The 18,789-nt window shown below is 32.9% G+C and overlaps 1 protein-coding gene across 3 annotated transcripts in view; it reads right to left on the bottom strand.

Annotated features, from left to right (window-relative positions):
* Positions 1-18,789, bottom strand: part of dsx (transcription factor doublesex) — a 620,621-nt gene that overhangs the window by 220,624 nt on the left and 381,208 nt on the right. For all 3 annotated transcript variants that reach the window (XR_011951056.1, XM_072532995.1, XM_072532996.1), the window contains exon 2: positions 8,029-8,172. Coding sequence is in view for 2 of the 3 variants with exons in the window: in XM_072532995.1 (XP_072389096.1) it covers positions 8,029-8,172 (144 nt within the window). In the remaining variant the exon portion in view is untranslated. The remainder of the gene's footprint in view (positions 1-8,028; positions 8,173-18,789) is intronic.

Raw genomic sequence — 18,789 nt, 5'->3', positions numbered from 1 at the left:
ATTGACAGTAAAAGTAAATAACTCTTTTTTGTTTTAATGCATTTCATTGATAATAAACGTAAACAACTTTGTTTTAAAAACGCCATTCAAACAATATTTATTAGCATCTTATATTGCTCCGAATGGCTTCACTATAGAAAGTTAATGTTTTAGAAAACTACATATTCATATGTATGCACAATATTATTGTTGTTGGATATAACGAGATCCGCTTATAACGAGGTAATTAGTCTGCCATTTCAGTTCTCGTTATAGAGGGAGTCTACTGCATTACTTAAAATAAATTTAGTTTCCGGTTAATTTTGCGGAGCAGTGTGGATAATACAGAAATGACGTAAGAGAATCTTTGCAGAAACATATTTTACAAGTGTTTACAAGTTTATAATAAATACATATGAACGGGTTTCAATAATATTAAGAATAATTTTATACTATTAGTATGAATATAAACTATAACTAAATGTAGTTAATTATTAATTAATAAATACATTCTCACTGTTAACATTCTGAAACTATTTAAAATATACTCAGTTAAAAGTCATGGAATTATAAATAAGATTTAAATTTTCCGTCTTTTTAAGATAAATGGTTAAAGTGAATATTGTTGTCAATCTTGTATTATAATTTTTTTCTTAGTGAAAAATAAACTTACCTACTTAGACCTTCACTATTAGAAAATTCAAAGAAGCGAAGGAAATTATTGTTTCGTTGTGTATTATGCTAATAATAATTGAAAACATTATTTTTTACACGCTTTCGAAACCGTACGAAAGGTAAACAAACGACATTCCGAAAATAGTTCTTAATTGAATTCTTCTAGACATTGTTGAAGCAAGACATCAATAAAGCTATTCTACAGAAGTAATTTAGACTGTAGACTTATGAAGACCTATTGTAGACTTACGTATTCTTCCTTTTATAATTTACATTTCACTTGAAAAATAAGTTAAAGAGGGCCGCAACGTTTTGATTTCTCATTATATGTGCCAGATATTTTAACTTATGTATGTTTATTGTTATCAGAATTTTATACTCCTCTTTCATTCTAAACAGGACTTCATTGGTAACTCAGTCAACTCAAGATATATCGCACCTTTGGAGAAACAATTACACAAGTGCAAATTTTTGACAAATTGAGTTATCAATTACTTAGATCAATTACAATTACAATTATTATTGTTATCAATTACAATTAGAGGATCCCTTATGACAATTACGATATTCCTATTACTCGTCTTTGCCGGGGCACACAAACCAAGAATTGTAATTCTTCCCTATTTCGCTAGATGACATGTATATTGCAGATTGCAGCATAGATATTTTTTTTGTTTGTTCTGGCTACTTTGTTTTAACATTTTCACGAAGTCTTCATATTTTCATTTCTAAGTGAATATGTTAGCCTACTTCCTTATGTTTTTGTGGAATGTCCTTAAAACTTTAATAGTAGGTACTGATTTAGCAATTATCGAAATAGGAATCTATTACAACATCGTCTGTAGAAAAAATAAAAAAATGATTTTTAAATCTAAGAATTTCCCTTAACAAAAACTTGAAAGATGTTGAACAAGAAAGTGTAGTTTAACTAGAACCATTATGGAACAGTAAGTAGTAAATTTTAACTAGCAAAATCTACTCTGTGCCGAACTGTGCTTTTACGGCGGGAGTGGAATTCACCTCAACTGGGGTTAAAATAACCTCAGGAATAGATAGAAATACATATTCTAAGCAAAAAATGATTTTTAGAAAAATCAATACTTTTCTTATAATATATAATAGTCTCCCGTTTAATACCTCTCGCGGCTTTGGGAGTATAGCAGGGTAGTCTGCTATATCTAGGGCCTACGGTATACAAAGAAGGTAACATGGCCAGTGCTACGCTTCAACCGCCTATTATTACCCCTGGTTTTACGCAAGGTACTCATTTTATTCAGGCTGAGTCGACCTGGGGCCTATAGACATTTTTAAAAATCGTTTACCTGTACCTGTCCTAACGCTAAACTTACCAGAATTTTGCCTAACTATTCTTTTTAAGGTGCCTGACAAATGCTCTATGCGGTTAAGGTCTGGACTTCTAGGAGGCTAGGCTAGAACCTACCCAAACACATACATCTGTAAAGTGTTATATTGTTACCCAGACTATGTTAGGCCTAGCATTATCCTGTACTCTAGGAGAGAGGCGACCATCAGGTGAATATATCGTAAAGCGATAGAATTCCAAGCGTTGTCTTATTGAACTGCGTCTAATAAACTACCTTTAGCAGATACATAAGGTGATGAATTTTGTTTGCTTAATCTTCTGTGTACGGTATTAGGCGAAATTATTTGCTCATGAACATCTGCCAGTGTTCTAGTCAAAGCTGTGGCAGTAACTGTCCACTCTCCATGCCCTTGGTCTAAGAAACCGATCTTCCACGACATTTTTTGCTCTTGGTCTTTTCAGTCGAAGTCTTGTTAAGTAAGAACCAGCTTCTTGAAATCTTTGTTAATATTGTACTTCGTGGAATGCCAAGCATTTCTTCGATATATCGAATGGAGCAATGGAACAAGTTGTGCTACTTGATTTGGTCTCTTGTAAATTATCTTCTTTATCTTCTTTATTTTTAATTTTTTTTTACAAGTGTTTACAAGTTTATAATAAATACATATGAACGGGTTTCAATAATATTAAGAATAATTTTATACTATTAGTATGAATATAAACTATAACTAAATGTAGTTAATTATTAATTAATAAATACATTCTCACTGTTAACATTCTGAAACTATTTAAAATATACTCAGTTAAAAGTCATGGAATTATAAATAAGATTTAAATTTTCCGTCTTTTTAAGATAAATGGTTAAAGTGAATATTGTTGTCAATCTTGTATTATAATTTTTTTCTTAGTGAAAAATAAACTTACCTACTTAGACCTTCACTATTAGAAAATTCAAAGAAGCGAAGGAAATTATTGTTTCGTTGTGTATTATGCTAATAATAATTGAAAACATTATTTTTTACACGCTTTCGAAACCGTACGAAAGGTAAACAAACGACATTCCGAAAATAGTTCTTAATTGAATTCTTCTAGACATTGTTGAAGCAAGACATCAATAAAGCTATTCTACAGAAGTAATTTAGACTGTAGACTTATGAAGACCTATTGTAGACTTACGTATTCTTCCTTTTATAATTTACATTTCACTTGAAAAATAAGTTAAAGAGGGCCGCAACGTTTTGATTTCTCATTATATGTGCCAGATATTTTAACTTATGTATGTTTATTGTTATCAGAATTTTATACTCCTCTTTCATTCTAAACAGGACTTCATTGGTAACTCAGTCAACTCAAGATATATCGCACCTTTGGAGAAACAATTACACAAGTGCAAATTTTTGACAAATTGAGTTATCAATTACTTAGATCAATTACAATTACAATTATTATTGTTATCAATTACAATTAGAGGATCCCTTATGACAATTACGATATTCCTATTACTCGTCTTTGCCGGGGCACACAAACCAAGAATTGTAATTCTTCCCTATTTCGCTAGATGACATGTATATTGCAGATTGCAGCATAGATATTTTTTTTGTTTGTTCTGGCTACTTTGTTTTAACATTTTCACGAAGTCTTCATATTTTCATTTCTAAGTGAATATGTTAGCCTACTTCCTTATGTTTTTGTGGAATGTCCTTAAAACTTTAATAGTAGGTACTGATTTAGCAATTATCGAAATAGGAATCTATTACAACATCGTCTGTAGAAAAAATAAAAAAATGATTTTTAAATCTAAGAATTTCCCTTAACAAAAACTTGAAAGATGTTGAACAAGAAAGTGTAGTTTAACTAGAACCATTATGGAACAGTAAGTAGTAAATTTTAACTAGCAAAATCTACTCTGTGCCGAACTGTGCTTTTACGGCGGGAGTGGAATTCACCTCAACTGGGGTTAAAATAACCTCAGGAATAGATAGAAATACATATTCTAAGCAAAAAATGATTTTTAGAAAAATCAATACTTTTCTTATAATATATAATAGTCTCCCGTTTAATACCTCTCGCGGCTTTGGGAGTATAGCAGGGTAGTCTGCTATATCTAGGGCCTACGGTATACAAAGAAGGTAACATGGCCAGTGCTACGCTTCAACCGCCTATTATTACCCCTGGTTTTACGCAAGGTACTCATTTTATTCAGGCTGAGTCGACCTGGGGCCTATAGACATTTTTAAAAATGTCTAGTTGTTCTTGCCGGCGGTAGGATTCGAACTCCGGACCACCGGCATGCGAGGCAAGCATCCTACCGCTTGCGCTACGCAGGCCCTTACTTTTACTTTTCTTATTCGTGATTAAAAATTTCAATTTTTCTTATGTTTTCAATGGATTTTTCACGACTAAATCAAAAATTTTACATTTTATCAAAAAGCTGATAATGGTAATGAGTTGTAACTCATTGAAGTTGACACTTTCGTATTTAACCAAAAATTAAAAATTTTAAAAACTCAACTCAACAACTTTCTAAACTGTTATTTATTTAATGTTAATAACATGCATATGAAATTTTGACGAAATGCCCCTGAAAATGCTCTAAGAGCGAAAGTACTTGGGCAAGATTTAAAAAAAAACTGTGCTAGATATCTGCCTTTTATTTGATTATAAATTGTATGCTATGTTTTTTAGAATGTCAGCTTAAAGGTCGTGGCATATTATCGTGCACGTTGCGTTTCCAGCACATAGCGTTTAGTTTCCGAAAAATATAATTTAAATGATTTTAAATATGAATAACGTGCGGAACGTAGCGTTTCAGACACCTAACGTTTCCGTTCAGTATATTTGAAAACAATATTTTACTGATGCCGGCTTAACAGGTGCATTCAGTTTTAAGAGTTTTTTAAAGAATTTGTTAAGGAAGGCTATTCACGAGGTGAGTTATCTGGGCTAATAGTATTATGTATCTGGGTATATTAATGTCTTATGGCGATTTAGTGGAGTAGATCTTACATTATCATTGGTTTTAATAGCATTTTTGTGTCTGTATCTTAAATATGTCCGTGTTATACTGATTGGCCTACCGCCCAATTGCTGTACCTACTTTATATTAAAATATTTATTATAATTTAGGCTTTTTTAGCCTAGTTTGGTCCAAGGTAAGATATTTCAAGCATTTTTTCTTATTTTTTAAAGCAATAACCAGTGGTTGGTCGACTGCCAATCACTAAACCACAGGGTGGCCAATAACTGTAATATGTAATAAAAATATATTTTTGTATGGATTCGTATTTATAAAATTACAATTATTTTAGTTGTTATAAAATTAGTGCTAATGTGGGCACAAACATATCAAACTTCAAATCAAATTTGAAACGTCCGTATTGTAGCTAAACATTATTACTATTAAATGATTTTTATTTTTAGAATAAAAAATGCCAAATATCCGGAAAAATAAAACGTATCACAAACAATATACAGAACAAGATCTTCAATTTGCTTTTCAGACCATAGAAAATGGCATAAGCCAACGAAAAGCCGCTGAACAATTAAATGTGCCAAGAGCAACACTACATTTTAGAGCAAGCAAAAAATTTAATGAAAAAACTATCCTTGGTCCCAATCCTATTCTTTGTTTGGACGAAGAGAATCGTTTAAAACATTGGATCATAACATGCCATTACAAAGGTTCTACAGTAAGAGCAAAAGATATACAAGACTCGGTTAAAGGTTTTCTTAACGCAAATCCACGTGTCAATCCTTTTACTGAAAATCAGTCAGAAAGAGGTTGGTATAGATCCTTTTTAAAGCGACACCCAGATTTATGTGGGAGAACTCCAGAAGCGGTAGTGGCAGCAAATTGTGTCTAAAAAAATTTAAAAAAAATGGTTCACCGGTGTTCAAGAATACTTGCAAAAATAAGGTTACATTGATATCCTTCAAGACCCTTCACGGATTTTAAATGGCGATGAAACCTGCTTCCTATTGTGTCTCAAAAATAAAACAGTATTTACTGTAAAGGGAAGCGAACATGTATATCAAATAGAGCACCTTTACTCTTATAAACGAATTCCTAGCAATCTTCTAAATTCCGTTCCAAGAGAATGGGGCATAGGATGTAGCGATACGGGATGGATAAAGCATGAAAACTTGAATACATAGGACGTCATATAAGTACCTGTCATATAAGTCATGTAAAACACTAAACTTCCAGTCATTTTGCACAGAAAACTCACTTAACCATTCAAAGCAGTGAATTATGAAACCAGAATTATACAACCTGGAAATTGGAACAACATTGGATACAAATTGGAACCGGGTAGTATTAAAGTTTAGACGCAAAAACCCGAACTCTTGTAAGAATAAAGAAAATGTTACAGCAAATACAGGTAATATTGCAAATACAAATATTTTAAAAGCAGACACATTTATTGATGATACAATTAAAAGCACTACTTTGTAACAAAAGCACTAAAAGTAGAGTTAGAGTACATATACCAGAAGTGATTAACCTCAAAGAAAAACAAGAATTGCCACGGAACCAATTTTCTGATTCTATAGAGGAAAATATTAATCTGCTCACAATTGATAACATATTTTTTGATGTCTGCAACAATATGAATTCATCAAATTTGAAGAATACATCCCAAAGCTTTGTATAAATTTGAAAACCAGCAAAGAAAAACGTGCTGGCAAGTCGGCTAAAAGAAAGTTATTTTTTGAAACTGACGTATATCCAGAATATGAAAAAATAGAAATTCTCTCAGATATAACAGTGAAACAATCAGACGACACCAACCTACCTGTAAATAACTTTGTGTTTACAGAATTGTGTTATTCTTGTTCCCATAATATATCTAAATCAAAAGTTGGAATAAAATGTCTATTTTGTGTTAGAGACTACCATATTGGTACTTGTGCAAAGAAACAACAAGAAATTGAAAACTTGAATAGAATTTGTGTGCCTTACCTGCACAAATAAAAAAAGAAAAATTTTATGAATGACCAATGACTGTAATTCTATATGCCAATAACTATGTTTGTATGGCCAATAACTGTGTAATTCTGTAAGTTTTCAAATTTGTGCTAATTTTTGATAAACATTATTTCTGAATAAAATAACCTAAGTTTTTATAAAATTTGATGTTTTATTGCTATTAAAAAATCCTTACAAAATATTTCACTTTAAAAGATACCAATTTACAATTTTAATTCAATTGGCAATTCCTTAAGTGGTCAATCACTGCACCCGTTACCCTACCTAATGTTTCCAAATGGGCACAATTTTTTTTCTCAAAAACCGGATCATTAAAAAAAATGTGTAACGGGGAATTCTACATACATCTATTAAGAGTAATTTAATATAATTTTATTTTATTTTGTCAAAAAATAAAATAAAATAAATTCATACAATAGAGGATAAATAAAAAAGTTCCAGTCCGCTGAGTTGGGGTGGGTTCCAACCTAAGGTAAAAGCACAATTCAAAATTACTTTAATTAATCGGCACCAAATTTCGTCAAAATCGGTGCGTGTAGGTGGAAATCGGAAGTTTACCACATTTTTACCCTGGTTCAGTGGACTAAATATAACTAATATTTAGGAATAAATGAATTTTTGGACCGTTGGATTTAAAATTTTTAAGTTAACAATTTTAAGAAACGTTCGTTTTTAATTATTGTTCAAATAATATAAATATACCGGGCATAATATCTTTTAAATTTAATTTTTTAACCTCAACTTATTGAAGGAAAAAAATTATACAAACTACTGTGTAATACGATGTTATACAATAGTTTTGGTGATTTAATATCTACACTATGAACCTTGCTGTATAACATATTTATGTATTTATATTTATATATAGACTTTTAACTGAGCGTACAAAATCTGCTATTATTGCATTTTTATTACATTTACATACTAATGTTACTTGTACATACTTATATAATATTAAACATTATTGGTTGTAGATTAACTGTTTTGGTATAACATATTAACATATAAATTTTTAAAATATTCACTATGAATACATTATAGAAAAGAAACCGATACTAACCTTCATCTATTCTCCGCGATGCCTCCTCCAGATCCGCCCTCGCATCTTTGAGGATGGCATACATTAACGGCATCATTTCCCAGGGATACTTAAACCTTTCTAGTAATTTTTGGCAGTCTTCTAGAAGGTCTGAACTTTGGTGTTCTGCAACAAAAATTAGACTAAGTAAATGGAAAAATGGAACGTATCATGAATATATAATATAACAATAAAAATAAATTTGTTTAACCCTATTAATAGTTTGCTAGATATAGGCTTTTTGACTAAAGACAGCTTTACATCTAGGCCATGCAAGTCTCATGCTAAGAAAGTCCGTGTTGCATGGCGTACCTCTGTTTACATCAGAGCTATTTTCGTGCAATTTTGGAATACCACTTTCGTTGTTGCCAACACAAGACATATATCAAAACAATGGCGCTTATGAATAAAAATAAAAATTTAGTTTATACTCCATATTTTGTAGTAAATACTGTACGCGGTATGAATAAAAATCAGAAGAAGATACTGAATTCACTAAATAAATCACTAAGTAATAATTCTTCTACCGGCATCATTTGATGCATAGCAAATTATAGTATGCGAAACCGGTCGTTGGTGGTAGAATAAATTGATTGTGAGTAAGTATTATTCTTATTTCTTTTACTCATTTGAATAAAAATATCTTTATGATCTTTAGGATGAAAATCTACTCCATAAATTTGGAGTCTAATAGTTACCAGACTTCAGTTATATCGTAGCAAAGCTATGGCTGAGTTCATGTTTAATTTGAGTTCAAAAAAATATTATAAACGAAGAAGAAGTACGTGTTATCGTGAATTTAAAGTATTATATCGATTTAATAAAAAAAATGTTAAGTAGCTTCCAAATAACTTTTGGAGTGAAGAATCAGAAGAAACAAGAGGTGGGGCTTTATGTAACTTCGATAAAATAAAAATATTAGGTGGTCCAGGGTTTTAAACAGAAGTAAGCTCCGAAACTTTCTCAGAGAAGCAGATACTAATGAATATTATTAATTATCATCTTAATCACGATAACAATGATTCTGTATCAAGTGTAATTAGGAAAGTGTCAGAAATGAGTGGTGTTTGCGAAAAGACTCTGTTTCGCATAGTACAGAAATATTCATCACCTGCTGGATTACAATCTCCAAAGAGCAGGCCCAAGAAGCGAAAGGTTGGTAATTCTCGTGACAACAAGTACGATGAAGGTGTCAGAAAACAAATTCGAAGAATAGTTAATCAATTTTTTCGTGACAACATACCATGAACAATAAACACCATATTCTGTTGTAAATGTCGAAGACAGTTTGCCCAACTTTTCACGGGCCACGCTACATCGCATGCTGAGTGATATGGATCTTGTGTTTATAAAACGTGGCAGAAATTCAATTTTGATTGAAAAACCAGAAATCACCTCGTGGAGTCATCGTTATTTACGCGCAATTCGTAAATACCGTGCAAAAGGATACAACATAGTGTATTTGGATTAATCATGGGTAAATATCGGGCACAGTGTGAAAAAATAATGGGTTGATAAAACAATTACATCCCATCGCGATGCTTTTGTTCGTGTTCTGACAACAGGATTAAAAGCTCCAACAGCTCGTGGTGCACGGTTCGTTTTATTGCACGTATGATCTACTAGTGGATTTGTTGATGGAGCAGAGCTCACGTTTTTGGCAAAGAAAAATACTCAGGACTATCACGACGAAATGATTGGACCGATCTTCGAAGATTGGTTCGAAAATAACTGAATGCTAAATTTGCCAGAAAAAACTGTTGTGGTAATGGACAATGCCTCCTACCACAGCACAAAGTCAGAACAAATTCCCAACAATGCAACACTAAAAAAAGATATTCAAGAATGGCTTATGTCAAAGGACCTATTTTTTGAAGAAGACTACCTAAAATACGAGTTACTTGATGTAGTCAAGGCCTTCATAGCAAAATATGACATGTACATAATAGAAGATATTGCCAAAAAGCACAATGTGAAGATTCTGAGGCTCCCACCCTATCAATGTGAACTCAATCTTATCGAAATGATTTGAAGCAACAGAAAAAAAAATGTGGGAGATTAACAATTTATTGGATGATATCGAACCAATTATTATAAATATAAATAACGGAGACAGAAAAAGGAACTAAATATAATGGTGTACAATTACGATTACTTACACACGAAATTAAATACAATGACTTCTTTTATTTTCAACTTACTTATTTATTAGTTTTATTTTCAGATATTTCTACGTTTTGTTACTGCCGACATATACAGTGCGGTTTTTAAAAGTCCTTCCCCCTTAACTTTTGAACGGAACAATACATAAATAAAATATTTTTTTTATATTTTAGTTTTATTTTATTTAAATCTATAAACAAATGGTTAGTATCGCTAGCACATACTGTAGAATTAAAAACAAACTGCTTGTGTGACATAAATAAAAGGCATTTCTTAATTTCTATTTTATTTTAATTTAACCCAAGTATGTTGTAGCAAATATTATTTATGTTTGAGAACCACTGACAGAAGGAAGCCATACAGGGTCGTTAGTGGGCATTAGTACTTAAGCTACCCTCAACACAAAAGATGGATTAGGCTAAGTAGTAAGAAGTGACGTTTATTTTAATATAAGTTTGCAAAGACGTATGGCATCGATGTTGTGCATTTACCCTGTACAGACTAGTCACTTTGAGACAATCTATACAAGTACGCACCGATGCGTTACAACTGGCGTCACTGAAAAAGCAACTAACATTAAACGATATTATACAACAGAGTAGGATAGACTTGCCCTGTTGCCAAGTTGGTCATGTATACCTAGCGGACCGACTATCCTCCTGGTCCGTCTCAGCATTTATGGTGTTAATTACTTCCGTTTGGCTTTACTGAAACACAACAGCCAATTTAATATCGAATGGCCCAAAATACCAGCATATCCTAAAGACATGACGCCAATTTTGGAAACAAAAATAGTCCATTTGCCAAGCCTTAACCAGTGGGTACCAGAAGATAAGCAAGAGTTTTACGTCAACATAATAAATTCCTGGAATACCAAGAAACTGAAAACCAAATCATCTTATAGAACTGAAAACCATGTTTTTTTATTTTGTTTTAAACTTTGTAAGAATAATGATTTATTTCTATTTTTTATAATAAATTATTTCTTTAATTTTGGTTAAATATATTTTTGTGGCTGTTTTTCACAACAAAATTCACAATAAAATGTATATTTCTGAAAGGACCTATTCTCTGTTCACAAATTGTTGAGAGCACGAAATATGCCTCAAACTCATAAAACGGTCGTAAATCATAGGCGTTCCTAAGGTGTTTATTCATTAAATAATAATATAATGTTTTAATACTGTTATATAATTTTGATAATATTTTAACACTAATATATTTAGCAAAAAAACAATTAAAACTTTCACGACTAATGTTGGTTATTATATTATATTAATAAAAATAAGAATTTAACCATTAACAATTTTGTAAATAAGAATACCTTATCTCTTTGGATATTTCAATACTAATCTTCGCGTTTAATCACTTTACTTGAAAACCTGGAATTCATATCCGAAGGTACTATTCGTTGCAAGATAATTAAGATGGAATTCCCCAGATTTTTAATAATATAATTATATTCGAAACTTAACTTGAAAGGGTGAAGTTATTACGAACGAAAACAATTTTTTGTTTAGTACGTTTTTGATCGCATGTAATTTACGGCTCGTCGGTGTTTCCGCGTCTACGGCAGTAATTAGCGTCTCGAATATTTCTTTTGCGAATTATATGCAGTGCGTGAGTGATTTTTTATTCCATATACCTACGAACATACCTACCTTTCGCTCGTGCTCGTTTTGTTGGATTGTTTGTGATGGCTTCATCATCCAAGTTTTACACCGGTACTGTTGCGTACAGTCAGTAAGTCTGTCTATTCACTAAGAGAGAAGACTATTGTCCTGAATGTTCACGATGCTCTGGTTTCTCAGAATTCCACAAACACTGTTCGCAACATAGTCGAAAGTTGTGCCAACATGACTGGCGTAGGAGAGTCAACTTTATATAGGTTCCTATCAGAAAGAAAAAAACACGGTATAGCTAACCCAAACACAAACGAAAACTTAAAGAGAGGGAAAAAGCCTATTGAAATTGATGAATTTGCCAAAAATGGTATTCGAAGAAAAATTCATGGATTTTTTTTTCAAAAAAGAAATACCAAACCTAAACAAAATTTTACAAGAAGTTAGAGACGACCCGGATTTGCTTCATATCGGACGAACTAAATTGTGGCAAGTTTTAAAAGAATTAAATTTCCGGTGGGAGAAATCAGACTGAAAATCACTTTTGATTGACCGGGAGGAGAAGATGATATTGGAGAAGAAATTATCTAAGATTCATACGAAAATTCCGGGCTGAAGGAAGGCCCATCTTCTACCAGGATGAAACGTGCGTAAACTCAGGTCATACTCTAAAAAAAATTTGGTCAGATAAAAATATATTAAGCTCCAGGCAAGCCTTTATGGAAGGTTGGTCTACTGGTATCTCCCCACCTTCTGGTGAAGGCAGTAGATTAATAATTTCTCACATTGGCAGTGAAAAAGGATTTGTTAAGCATGGTTTGTTGGAATTTCATTCCAAAAGCACAAAAGACCATCACGAGGAGATGACAGCTGATGTTTTCGAAGAGTATTTTGAGCAAATGATTGAACACCACCAAATTCAATTATAGTATTAGATAATGCACCTTATCATTCACGACTAGTAGAAAGACTTCTAACGAATGCGTGGAAGAAACAGGATATTCTTGACTGGCTGCGGAATAAGTATCTGCCTTACGAAGATGGAATGGTAAAAGCAGAACTTTTTAAAATTGCCCGGCAACACAAATCTAAGTTCAAGAAATACGTAGTTTACAAAATGGCGGAAAGGCGAAACATCACAGTCTTTAGACTTCCACCCTACCACTACGAAATAAATCCAATTGAACTCATTTGGGCACAAATGAAAAGTTATGTGGCTAGAAAAAATACGTCATATAAAATACAAGCTGTACGTAAATTGTTATACGAGTCTTTATAACATATTACAAAACAAAACTGGAAAGATGCAGTAAGACATGTAATAGAAGAAGAACAAAAAATGTGAGATCTTGATAACATAATTGATGTGACCGTAGAGATTATTAACCTAATTATTAACCCTCAAGACGACTGACTCGGATTCCGAAGTTGATCCTATTTATTTTGAATTTGAATAGTTTTCTAATCGTAATTATATAAGGTAAGTAATAGTAGTTGTAATCGTAAAGTATTAAAGGGGAAAGGCGCAAAATGTCGCCTGTCAAAATCTTCAATGTGTTTTAAATGTATCCATTGTTTTTTCAAATCCTGAGAAAACTAAAAAGCATTTTTGAAAAATTTAAATCACCCCTGTTAAATAACATATTAAAATAAACATTGTAGAAGTTTTCAGGGACTTTCTGCCCTGAGTAATAATGTAGTCTTTCATTCTGCGTTTAAATTTTTCAAAAATATTTATTAGTTTTCTCCGGATTCGAAAATAATGGATACATTTAAAACACATTGGAAATTTTGCCAGGCGACATTTGGCGCATTTTTCCGTAATTGAATAAATGTATCTTTTACAAATGGCAAGAAACTTTTTATTTTTGAATAAAATAAATAAGTTTTATTAAAAAATACAAGTTACATAAGTACAATTTAAAAAATATATTTATTTAGTTCAAATAAATGTTTCAATCATATACTCTACGACACTGGTCGTTCATCTCTAACCATTCATTTACCCCCGTAATAGGATTATAAGGTATTGTATTCCTTCAGATATAAGGTGGGTTAGTGGAAAACGTCTTAAACCGTCAGTTTTAGGTTGGTTTTTACTATTATATCGTATTACCTATCCTCTCTGTATTTCAGTTTTCTAATTAGGGTTAAACTTGTAGTGAGTTATCAACAAATTGTGAACCGTGTATAAGTTAATATTTTTGAAAAATCTGTCCAACAAAGAAAATCCAAAATTCTAGATTTTTATCATCTTTAAAATATCAAGAGGTTAAAAAATAAACAACATTTTTCTGTTTTTCTTAAAACTTGAAAATATCATTTAATCCCTTTAAGAAATAATCGATTCAATTAATCTATATAACTACCAAATTTAATGTTTACCTATAAATGATCTAAACATATTTCGTTAATTTCAATATTTTTGTCGCTATTAAATATTGTTTACATTTTATTTGTTTAAACATTGCGATAGTCATGAAGTTGCGAAAATAAAACAATGACTTTTAATTTTGTTTTTATTTAACAGGGCGTGAATCACATTTTGTAAATCTTATAAGACAATAAAGTTATAAAACCGAATAAAAGCCATCAAAACTATATTTTAAAGTGCAAATATTACCAAATTTAATTCTTTTGTTATTTCATTATACTTATTTGTTAAATTACACATAAAACCTCCTCCATATTTGGAACCATTAAAAGAAACAATTAAACCAACCCACGAAGTCAGCCTATAGAAAAGCCTTCAAACAATAGGTCATTATAAAAGAAGGCCGATGTTGGCATCCGATTTTTTTTCATTGCGATTCCAGGTTGTGATTAGAGGTATCCAATAGTAATAGCGAGGCCTGTGTAGGCCCCACCTTTTACGACCGTCTACAATTCTATTGGTTAATGCCGCGCGTTATGAGGCACATGTCTCTAGATAGAAGGAAGTGATTAATGTGTACGTTGCGTTTCGGGCCGGCAATGCCAAAGCCATTCCAATGGAGAACGACTAGAGGCTCGTCACTTCGTTCTCGCACTTCGGTTTTTGATAGGGTGATTACATAACGTATCGTGCGTATCCTTGTCCTCGAGTTCCACACACATAAAAGTGAATTCTTCCTCATTGAAAACATATCTGCAGCTTACTTGATATATGCATAAATATCAATTTTTAAGAAATGCTTGTTTTTGAATTTTTTACAAGTGATTAAAATAATAGGTTCGTTCTTTCGCTAAAAACATGTTTGAATCGTCGGTATTCTTTAAAAATTTTCTAGATAAAACTAAAGATATTATGTGTAGATATATCGTAAAACGGCATAACAAGATAAGAATACCTAATATGAAATTAACACGTCCTCATTTCCACTTATTGAACTTTAAACATCAGAATTTAGTAACTGATTGACACGCATATCTTGTCTATCTACTTAGTTATATGTATAGAAACATTTAGAAAATTATCTCTGAATTTTTCTAAGTAATCCTTTGAATAACAATTTATTTTTTGGGTGGATTAGCTCTACAAAGAGATTAAAGTTTCCCTGGTAATTTTATTTTTAAGTAAATTTAAATTTAACCTATTTTTGTGAGGTTAGAAATGACTTCGATCTATTCCACATGTAATACCGATATTATAGAAGAAAATAAAAGTGTTTCTTGCGACAGTTGCATGCTGATATTCCACTCCACTTATAAATGCTTGGGCCTCTCTGCAAGTGAAGTTCGGGTCTTCTTCTTATGGTGCCGTGCACCTATAGTGCGTTGGCGAATTATCTTAAGGTCAGACGTCTGTCTTTTGCGGCATGCAAAAGTTCGCCAGTGTTAGTTACGCCTGTCCAGTTCTTTATATTTCGCAGCCACGACATTTGTTTGCGACCTACTCCTCTCTTGCCCTCAATCTTTCCTTGGATAATTAGTTGAGGGATTGCGTATTTTTCCCCTCTCAGGATAGGGCCCAGGTATCCAATCTTTCGTGCCTTGATCAAGCTGAGCAATTCTCTCTCAGTATTTGCTCTTCTTAGGACTTCCTCGTTTCTCACCCTATCTGTCCATGGTATGCGGAACATTCTTCGCAAGGTCCACATTTCGAAGGCTTCCAACTTGTTAATGGAAGATATTTTCAACGTCCATGTCTCCATGCCGTATAACAATATGATATAGATTGAAGGAAAGATTGCGGTTACAAAGTAGCGGTTTAAATTTAAGAAAAGCTTGTCTTGCTTGTTCGGTACGGCATTTTATTTCTTGTTGAGGATCCCATTGGTCATTCACCATCATTCCCAAGTATTTGAATGTTTTCACTTGCTCGATTGGAGCATTATCTACGTGCAGTTGTACTCTGAAAAATGCGCCCTTTCTTATTGTCATGCATTTTGTTTTTCCAGCATTTATCTTAAGGCCATATGTTTTTCCTGTGGTGTTTATTTTATTTAGTATCAACTGCATATCATGTTCGGGTAGTAGTGTTAAAAATCAGATCACTAATATTCTTCTGTGTTGATTGCCGCGAAGCCTTCAAAAAGATTCCTAGCTTGGTGAGGCAAGTTACTGAGTTAAGAAATGAGCTACACAGAACCAGGACTGATTTGGAGGTGGTCACCGCCAAAGTTACAGCATTGGAAGACAAACTTTAGCAATTAGAAGCAATTGACGTTTTGAGTGAAATGCAGGATCGTGCTACGAGATCCAATAACATTATTATGTTTAATGTAGCTGAATCCCAATTAAAGGATGTCAAAGAGCTCATAAATCATAATAACCTTAGGATAATAGCTACTTTGCAAAAAATGTCTATTAACACAACGGATTTCAAATCAATACGTGTGGGAAAAAGTAGCCTCAGGCTGCTAAAGGTGATTTTTTAGATAAGAAGTTTGTTGGCGAGTGTTTGAACCGCCAAAGATCTCTGGGTAATATTATAAGGATTAATATAGACCTAACAATACTGCATCAAAAATACTGAGAGTAGTACAGAGTGGGCTGAAAACTAGAAGAGATAATGGTGAGACCGATCTGGTTATTCGACAAATAAATGGCATACATAAAAAAACCACATACCCACTCTCACAATGGTAACCACAGACATCCCAATGGGGAAAATTCCAAAAGTGCATAGGATAGCGCCCCATTGAACAGCATATTTTCATAATATGGGAGGATTACGATCAAGATTTCGGCAGTTAGAGATGTCAGTATTAAATTGATCATATGGCTCAATCCTGCTACGGATTGAGCAAGCCAGAACAGCATTTACTAATATGAGAACCTTGCTAAGCAACAGCAGCCTTAACTTAACGCTTCGATATCCCTTTGTAAAATGTTACATTTACTCCATACTGCTATATGGTGTAGAAACCTGGACCATAAAGGCCAATGTGATGAGCCGATTGGAGGTCTTTGAAATGTGGGTATTTAGAAGACTACTTAAAATTCCCTGGACAGATCACACAACAAATGTCTAAGTAATAAATCGAATGGGTAGAGAACGAGAATTGCTGCCAATAATAAAAAGAAGAAAAACTGCTTATCTGGGTCATATATTTCGAAATTCCAAGTACCAGTTCTTAAAGCTTATTATGGAAGGGAAAATAGAAGGAAAACGGAGCATCGAAAGAAAGAATTCTCATGGCTTAAAAACATAAGGGATTGGACAAACCTCGATGCCCATGCACTCTTTAGACCCACACAAGACCGAGAGGAGTATGCCAGAATTGTCGCCAACATCCACTAATTGGATAGGGCACCATAAGAAGAAGAAGCAATTGCTGATCAATAATGCTATATTAGTCAAGTTGCACATTAGTTGATGATCTTCGAAGGTTTTTAAAGCTAACTGGCATAATCCTTAGACTCAGCTGATATAGACACATATGCCATTAGATTGCTCAAAAACCTTTACTACAATCAGACAGCTTGTATTAAGATGGTTCAAGAGGTTTCAGCTAAAGTTTCTATTAAACGTGGTGTCAGACAGGGATGTGTTATTTCACCAATGTTGTTAAATGCCTACACTTTTTGAGATAGTGTTAAATAATCGTCTCGAAAGTGTTAAAATCGGTGTTGAAATTATCAACATCAGATACGCAGATGACACCGCCATAATGGCAGAGACTCTAAGACTTTCATATATCTTCAGGGAATCTACAGTATTCACTGCCTCCCCTCGCATAACCGTTTCCATCGCTCTCTGTTGTCCCATTCTCCATCGTTTAGGCTTCCCATTCCTCCAGGATTTTCGGGGTCGTCCTCTTTTCCTCGTTCCTATGGGGCTCCATTCGGTTATTCTCTTTATCCATCTGCTGTCGCTAGTTCTTCTTACATGTCCATACCACTTTAGTCTGTTTTGCTCTATATATGTTAACATGTCTGTTTCTATTGATGTTCTTTGCTTTATTTCGTCATTACTTCTCCTATCCATTCTTGTTACCCTGCAGCATCTTCGCAGTCATTCCATCTCTGTTGCCACTATCTTACTGCTGTTTTTCTTGTTTATGATCCAATTTTCAGCCCTATATATCATAATACTTCGCACTAATGTTTTATAAATCTGTGTTTTTGTCTTCATATTTAGGTGTCTATCCCACCATACTGAGTTAAGTTGTCGGATTGCTGTTCTTGTTTGTCCTTGTCCTAATCTTTGTGTAATTTCTTCCTCTGTTGTTGCCTTTTTCGTGATTATAAACCTCAGGTATTTGAATTTATCCTTTCCTTTGATTGTTAAGTTGTGATCAATCTGTAGATCTTCTATGTCTTCTTCACTTGTAGATAGGTACTCTGTTTTCGCGAGGTTAATATCTAGGCCAGCTTTGGTATATTCTTTTTGTAGTTTCTAAGACTTTCAAACCCTGTTAAACGCTGTAAATATCGAACACACAGAAAAGGGCGTGACAATAAATGCAAAGAAAACAAAATGTATGGTGATGGGAAAAGTTAATATCGAAGACTCAGTACTAAAAATAGATAA

Source organism: Diabrotica undecimpunctata, chromosome 5 (assembly GCF_040954645.1).
Source record: "Diabrotica undecimpunctata isolate CICGRU chromosome 5, icDiaUnde3, whole genome shotgun sequence".
Lineage (NCBI taxonomy): Eukaryota > Metazoa > Arthropoda > Insecta > Coleoptera > Chrysomelidae > Diabrotica > Diabrotica undecimpunctata.
This window is presented reverse-complemented; position numbering and strand designations above follow the sequence as displayed.